The sequence below is a fragment of the Athene cunicularia genome (assembly GCF_003259725.1).
Source record: "Athene cunicularia isolate RWA chromosome 28 unlocalized genomic scaffold, athCun1 chr28_part1, whole genome shotgun sequence".
NCBI lineage: Eukaryota > Metazoa > Chordata > Aves > Strigiformes > Strigidae > Athene > Athene cunicularia.
Window position 1 is genome coordinate 110,181 of NW_020799139.1, and position 7,593 is coordinate 117,773.

General features: G+C 47.7%; 1 protein-coding gene across 2 annotated transcripts; it reads right to left on the reverse strand.

Annotated features, from left to right (window-relative positions):
* Nucleotides 1–591: 591 nt before the first annotated feature.
* On the reverse strand, nucleotides 592–5,732 carry LOC113489345 (perilipin-3-like). 2 transcript variants are annotated; one of them, XM_026864975.1, is made up of 7 exons: nucleotides 5,653–5,726; nucleotides 4,982–5,177; nucleotides 4,272–4,354; nucleotides 3,006–3,936; nucleotides 2,368–2,567; nucleotides 2,053–2,181; nucleotides 592–1,960 (listed from the first exon to the last, which is right to left on the reverse strand). In XM_026864975.1, exons 1-7 carry the CDS (start codon nucleotides 5,710–5,712, stop codon nucleotides 1,409–1,411), a joined length of 2,151 nt encoding a protein of 716 aa, XP_026720776.1. In that variant the 5' UTR covers nucleotides 5,713–5,726; the 3' UTR covers nucleotides 592–1,408. The 2 variants fall into 2 exon arrangements, with proteins under 2 accessions (XP_026720776.1, XP_026720777.1); XM_026864976.1 differs by lacking the exon at nucleotides 4,982–5,177 and having other exon boundaries at nucleotides 592–1,963; nucleotides 5,653–5,732.
* Between the last annotated feature and the right edge of the window lie 1,861 nt (nucleotides 5,733–7,593).

The following is a 7,593-nucleotide window of genomic DNA, read 5'->3' on the forward strand; positions in this document are numbered from 1 at the left end:
GCGGGGCACGGCCAGGGCGGAGCGGGGCGAGGGCGGCCCCGGCGGGGCAGGACGGAGCGGCCGGGGGCGCCGCCGCCCTCCCCCGGTGTAACGGGTGTCCCCCCCGCCCCGGTGCGCGGCCGCAGGGGACAGCCCAGCGGTGCACTTAGTCCCGGCCCCGGGGCCAGGCCCCCGCAGGCGTTAAAGCCGGGCCGGAGAACGGCTTCCCTCGAGGGAGGAGGCTGCAAAGGTGTGGGGTGGAGGGGGAAGCAGAGCAGAGGTACCTCAGGGGGACAAGCAGAACCTTAGGGACAAAAGAGTGAAGGTACTGCTCCGCTTAAGACCGAGGCAGAACACAGGACCTGCTACACTTTTTTTTTTTTCTCCCCCCTCCAGCAATATCAGGGAACATGCCGGTTGTCCAGAGGAGTGATTTGTTGAACATAAACTTCTTACTAACTCAGGCCAAGGGAAGAACATCATGCTGCAGCCTTCAATATCCACAAAAACCACATTTCTTTGAATGCAGGTCACACTTTATTCCAAAGTCTGCTTGTCGTTATTCCAGCCTTAGCACAGGATATTAGTTACCAAAATTACATTAGAAATTCTTACAAAGCAGTGCTTGCTGGGCAAATAACCTAAATATCTCCCCCATTTTAATACCAGATTATCCTATCAGTGTGGCAGAGTAACTCCTGGCAAAAGCTGCCTCATTTGCCAGCTTCTTCCTGACTGGGAAAGGTTTTGTGTGTGGAGTTACTTAGACACAAATGGAAGACCCCTGAAGTCATTTACATGACTAGGAAAGATAATCCCACTGCAAACTGGCACGCTTAAAAGAAAATCCCACCTTGCTAAGTGTTCCTCTAGGAAAGAAAGTGTCTGAGAAGTTTCTTTGAGAAGCAGCCTCTTGCCCCTGCTGTTCCTGGTCTGCCACAGCGCTGAGCTCCCCCGGAAACAGAGCAAGAGAAAGGAAGTCCTGTCTGCAAGATGTATTTTTTTAAATTTGTAGGAGGGAAACAGTATCAAAAGTCAAGCACATCATCCTCTCGAGATCTCTGCAGCTTGGGTTAAAAACAAAGCCAACATTAAAAATAAATTTGAGACCGCTTGTGTCTCACAACTTCAGCAAAAATTAGCCGTTCACACATACAGCTGGGCTGACTTAAAAGGCTGAAGTACAGGTTCCCATCTTCCCTTTTAGTGCAGCAGCATGATTTAAAAAAAAAAAACAAACCTAAATCAAAATATGGAATCACCCCACCTCAGTTATCAAGTCTCCTTGCAAACTACTTCTTACTATAAACTCAGCCTGGGCCAGGGAGAGCACAAGAGGCACTCGTGGCACAACTGGCAGTTGGACACATGATTAAAATATGAAGTGCTGTTCTAGCCAGAGAGCCTTGGCCAGAAGAGCTAGAATTTTTCACAGATCTTCCTCTGGTGTATCTGTTTTTATCTCCTTTGCAGCCAGTGCCACCTCCGTGTCTTTCTCCACCTTCTCTTCCAGCTTCTCTTCACACCTTTCCCCCACGATCCTGTTTGCTCCCTTTGGTTCTTCGGGTGTTTCAGCCACCTCCTTTGATGATGTAGCTTTTTCCAATACAGGTGATTTTATATCAGTCACCGTATCTTTCTTCTGCTTTCTGCTATCCTGTGACACTTTAGCTATTGCCCTGAAGGGACCCACAAGCCAGTTTAGAGGGGTGTTCTGAGTTACATGCTCAAACAAGTCATCTAGGGACCGTCGGGCTTCTGCCACATGGTCCTGGCTCTGGGTCAGGGTGGTGCTAGAGAGGTCCTGGAAAGACACAGCACTGGAAAAAGATCTATGGAGCTTGTGGATACTTCGAGTGGCCTGATACACAGCTTCTTGAATGTTGCTGGGAAGGCCTTGGATGCTGGCTTTCAGATTCTCATAAACAGGTTGTAGCTGCTGGGTGATGATACGCAGCATAGCTAGAGTCCGTGACTCTACCTGCTGGGAAAGAGATATAGCTCAGTTACAGGAGCAGACGAGCTCTACACCATCAACAAGAGGCCTGATCAAATATGCCTTTCTAGGGATACCTCTGGTTGGGAGGCAGTTTTAACTTGGTTTCCTTTGGGTTGGGTCAGGCTCCAGTCCACCCACAGCTGATGGAGCTTCTCCTGCCCATCTAGAAGCTTCTGGCCAACCTCTTGTTTCACAGATTCAATCTGATGGGGAAAAATGAGAGGAACAGCTGTACTGCAAGCATACAGTCAGAAAAGCGCAAGTGCTTCCCTCCCAGGGAGGGATCCAAGGTGACATGCAGCTGGTACAGGATGGAGGAAGAGCTTCCATCTGGGTAGTAGGGCAGGAAGACAACAGACAGGAGGAAAAGGGGAAAAGCATGTTTGTACCAGTTTTATTGCCAGCTGTAGCCGTGAGAGTGTATCCTGGGTGCTTTGCTTAATGCGCTGCAGTTTGTTCAGGGAGTGCTGGTAGGCTCGGTGGCGGACTTTGTTAGAGAGGGAACCCAGACGCACAAAGTACCTCTGTTGCTGTTTCTGCTCCTCCACAGAAGCCACACCAAATCCCTCGACAGTGGTGGCCAGTTTACCTGGAGGAAACAAGAACAGAGATGCAGCTGTGCTCCACTCGCCCAGCTGTACAGGGGGGGGAAGAAGTAAGATCACCCACTGGAGAACACAAAGGCTGAAGCTTGCTGTGTAAGCAGTAGAGGTTTGTAGTTGCTCAGATATTACAGGCAGGCTAGTCCCTGCTCAATGTATTTTCTTCAGATAAGCAGACTCGACAGATGGGTTGAAGCATGGACCCACATGTTTATTTGCTTTGAGGCTGATGGGCAAGGACCAGCTAGCAAATGTTTGAACTCTGTCCCACACCACGTGGCAAGTCAGCATTGACAGCCAGCCAGCTTGGTGACATATTCAGAGCTACCTGCCTACTTCAGAAGATGAGTCTTGCAGTGTCAGGTGCTCTCTAGCCTTGTGGGACAGGAATTGCATTTACAACCGCCAGCTAAGCATTTTCTCACCTAGTTCCTCCTCGGTCATTGGGAGGTAGTGATCCACCAGATCTTCTGACAGACCCAGGACAGATTCCACACCACCCGCCACCGCCTGGCTCACTGCTTTGGCTTTGCTTATGCTGTTGGTCACCACTGAGTTCGTCTTCTCCACACCCTCCTGGATAGCCCCTCTGCTCTGCTCTAAGGCTGTATTTATTTTGCTAGTTATGGTGCCATACGCAGCATCCAGCGCTGTAGTGACTGTGGAAGTGACCACTGATTTGGTTTTCTCCACACCATCCTGGACAGCCCCTTTGGTTCGGTCCACAGCTTCAGTCACTGTGTTGGTCACAAGGTCCTTGGCACCCTGGGCAGCCTCCACAGCAGCAGTAATAGTAGAAGCAACTGCAGACTTGGTCAGTCCAACACTGTCCTCCACAATGTGTTTAGTGAGATCCACTGCTGCTGTCACCTTGTTTGTCACAAGGTCCTTGGCACCCTGGGCAGCCTCCACAGCATTGACAATAGTAGAAGCAACCGTAGACTTGGTCAGTCCAACACTGTCCTCCACAATATGTTTGCTGAGGTCCATGGCTTCAGTCACCTTGTTTGTCACAAGGTCCTTGGCACCCTGGGCAGCCTCCACAGCATTGACGATAGTAGAAGCAACTGTAGACTTGGTCAGTCCAACACTGTCCTCCACAATGTGTTTACTGAGGTCCACAGCTTCAGTCACCTTGTTTGTCACAAGGTCCTTGGCACCCTGGGCAGCCTCCACAGCACTGTTAACAGTGGAGGCGACCATTGACCTAGTCAGCTTGACACTGTCCCCAACCACATTTTTAGTGAGGTCCACAGCTTCAGTCACTTTATCAGCCATTGCTTCTCTTGCCTCACAGGCAGCACCCACAGCAGATGTCACTTTGGTGGAAACCAGCTGCTTGGTGTCTGAGATCACCTACAACAGGGAGAGACAGAGAAAGATACATTTTTTTCTGAAACAGGTTTTCCCTCCCTGAAGTGGCTTTTCTGTGCAGCTAAACTGTGCTTGCGGTCTTGTGGGAGAGCTGGGGAAGTCAGCACACCTATATTTACATGGCTGTGTTCGCTTCCACATGCTGAAGGCACTCTCCAGCTTTCAGCAGCCAGCAGTGCCTCCTCTAGCCCACGCCAGGGACTGGCCTGACAAAGCAGCACTGCTTATGTTTCTTTGCCCATATTCTTCTGTACCCATAAAAGTTCCATCAAGCAAGACATCAATCATGGCTTCCCCAGGAAAAGCTTTTACTTTACCTTATCTGCTGGCTGTTGAAGAAAAGGCAAGTTCTCCTCCAGTTGATCCAGTCCTTTACAGGCATATTCATTTACAAGTGCAACTAGAAGAAACAGGTACAGGTTTATCCTTCAATTTGAGGGGGTGTTTAACCCTACAATGGCCAATTCAGGATACACTCATGAAAGCAAGACACAAAAAAAAATCACTGTTCTGGGCTGGGCGGCATGTACAGGGGTGTCTTGTTAAAAAGTGAACAAACTCCACAATTTGACAGGTTTAAATAATCTCCATTTTGCCTTCCCAGCTTTCTGGCTCTTGGCAGCACATTGCTCCAACTGGAATGCAATACCTGCCCCTGGTGGATAGGGCAAGTGGTTTAAAGGGTTGAGAAGCATCAGGATGAGACAAAACTGAGCTATATCCAAGACGGACACTGCTACTACCAGTTGGGATGCTCATAACTTGGAGTGATAGAGAAAAAGCAGAGAGGTTTTGCTTAGTGACTTAATGAAACCACAGACAAAAAGGCCAAGAAAACTGTTTCTGCTATTAACAGTTTCACATCCGTGAAATTCAGCGGCTGCACTGAGCAGCTGGGAGCTGCTGAGTGGAAGACTCGGTGCTACAATTAACTAGAAGAATGTGGATGTCACCCAACAGGCACACGGAACTCCCCTCCCCACCTATTCCTCTGGGTAGAAAGGGTCACTCCGGCCTCTCCACTTACTCTGTGGCTCAAGTTGGTTCAGGATGGGCTGTGCCCCCCCAACCACGCTACCTACAGCAACAGCAGCCACAGTCTCAGCCACATTGCAGACGCCGCTGAGGTAAGGATGCGTCTCCTTGGTGTAGTTGTAGGCAGATGAGACCAGGTTGAATGCAGAGTTGAGCAAGGGCAAGCTGGTCACCCGATTGACAGCGCTCTAAAATCCAAGAGAAATAAGTGACATTCAAGAGCCACCTCAAGCTGTTGGGTGGATACAAGCCATGTGTCTATCCAGAAAGGTCCTAAGGGGACATCCAGCCCATCCCATCATCCTTCTTAGAGTCAAAGGGACTCACACAAAGACTGCTAGCAAGTCAGCAACACACCAGGATTAGAAGTTCGAGTTCTGGGCTCGTGAATTCTGAGTCATACTGGGTTTCAGCACCAAACCCAGATGTGGAAATAGGACCTGTAACAGCTCATGTTTTGGAATTACTTGTGTTACAACCAGCCCTGAAGTTCTCTTGAGCAAAAAGTTTAGCTTCTATGCTAAATTTAGATTTAGTCACAGCTTCATACGGTTAATCTTTCTGCAACTCCCAGCCTGGTTTTAACGTGCTGGCAGAAGTTAGTTTACAGTGTATCTGTCAGCAGGTAGTTTAACTGTTGCATGTTATCGTGTTATCACCTACCGCTTGCTGCTGTTCCTCAGCCTCCAGCAGATCTTTTTTTGGGGTCTTTTCTGATGCCATACTGAATTCACCTGCAGCTGAAAGGAAAAACAAGAGTATAACAGCGTAAGTACAACTTAATGTCCTCCAGTGAATGAGCAAAACTAGTGAAAAGCAGAGGCCAACAAAATGGGGATCCATCATTCAGCACATCATAAGAACATCAGTGTGGCATCACTAATCTTTCTTGCACGGGTGTGAGGATATTTGAGAGGCACTATGACTTACGATGTGCAAATATTTGTGTAGAACGTGGACAGTACTCAATCACCTCCCTCAATCCCCAAAGAGCCAAATAGTTTAGTCTAAATAACCATCCTCCTTATTTTATTGCTGGTAACATTTGACTGGCTTCAAAGTTGCAGGTTAGAAGTGGGTGAGAACTTTTAGCTGTCATGCATTTTCTCTGCTAGAGATACTTTGGGTTCAGCCTCCCACTGCACAGGCTCTTCGCTATCCAAGGACCAGAACCCTTGAAGGAAAGATGTACCCTGCAGAAGTGGGGCTAATGATGGGAATCCCTGAATCTTGTCTCACTCGATCATGACAGATTACTGTCATTCCAACAGCCCTGCTGAAATCAGCTGCAGCAGGGCTTGATAGGACAGTAGTACAAGTAATGTTGTAGTTTTAATTTTCAAAATGTGGCAAGCTCAAACAGTTTAATAATGGAGTTTAAAACCAGAAATACTTATTTTGAAGAAGCTGTCTGAACTCCCTTAAAACCCTTTAAGAGGAAAAAGCCCTCAGATTTTCCCCACTTTGTCTGAAATAGAGATTGGCTTTACAGTGGCTTAATCTATTTTTCTCTTTGGGAAAAAAGAAGGATTGGCAGGACGTCAGCTCCCCTCCAGAAAGGTGCCAGAGCCAGAGACTGAAGAGAGATGCTGAAACAGCAATAGGCACATTTTACCTTCTTAAGAGAGGTCAGTGTTTATAGCCCCTTTCCTCCAAAGTATCCTTTGCAAAGGACATAGAGATGAAAGTAATTTTAGAGTCATCCCACAATGCCTGTGTTCACAGGGATGAACTTCTATCAACTTCCCCACCACTGCTAACTCCAGCAACAGCAGCAGTCTCACAGCTCAGGGAAGGGTATGAAAATCCTTTGAAATTTTCCTGGAAGAGGGAGGCAGGCTTTGCAGCTGCAGCATTCTGGCTGGCTACCTTCAAACTTGCCTTCCATCCTACTGACCAGCTAGGCAGGAAATTTCTCCTCACTTCCTGCGAAACCAAGTCTCAGAAGTATTCTCATTACATAATGGGATTAACAAGTTCAAGTATAAAAATGATGCAATATCTTGAATATGTATTCACTTCCCCAGTAGAGGCCTAGGTTGGTATCTGGACACTCCAGTATCGTATGATAAATCCAGGATTACTTCTCAGCCTTAGGCAGGCACAGCAGGGATTTCAGCAATTTCTTCTCCAGTGCAGCATCCGCTTTTCTCTCTCTTGCCAGTTAATTCCTATTCTTAGAACTGTTATGGCATTTTCCAACGGAAAAACCTTCAAACCAAAATTCCTCACAAACTGGATTCCTAAGGCAAGCACTGCTCCAGGCTCACTGGCAGACTCTACCCCCCAAAAATTGCCATCTGATTTGTGACAGAGACCATTGTCTTGTTTCTTGTGTTGCTAAACTTGTGTAAGGTTCTTATTTTGCTGTGGAAACAGGAATAGAGAACTGGGGAGAAAGTAGTGAAACAAGCATTTGTTAGCCCGGGCCCAACTATGGATAGAGTTAGGGAAGACATCTCAGGAGGTAACTTGGCAGGATGTCAAATATTGCTCCATTAACCATTGAATTAGTCAGCATTTTAGTGAGATTCAAGCAAGGCAGGGATGCAGAGTGCTATGCTTCTACAGCGAAAGTTGTCACAAAAATTGGGACCTCCATCC

What these genes read in the sequence shown, in the direction of transcription:
- LOC113489345 (XM_026864975.1), bottom strand. Translation starts at nt 5,712, where the DNA reads ATGGCATCAGAAAAGACCCCAAAAAAAGATCTGCTGGAGGCTGAGGAA. An exon ending in AATGACCGAGGAGGAACTAG is followed by an intron (nt 2,568 to 3,005) that starts GTGAGAAAATGC and finishes TGTTTCCTCCAG; the next exon opens with GTAAACTGGCCACCACTGTC. An exon ending in AAACTGCCTCCCAACCAGAG is followed by an intron (nt 1,961 to 2,052) that starts GTATCCCTAGAA and finishes CTTTCCCAGCAG; the next exon opens with GTAGAGTCACGGACTCTAGC.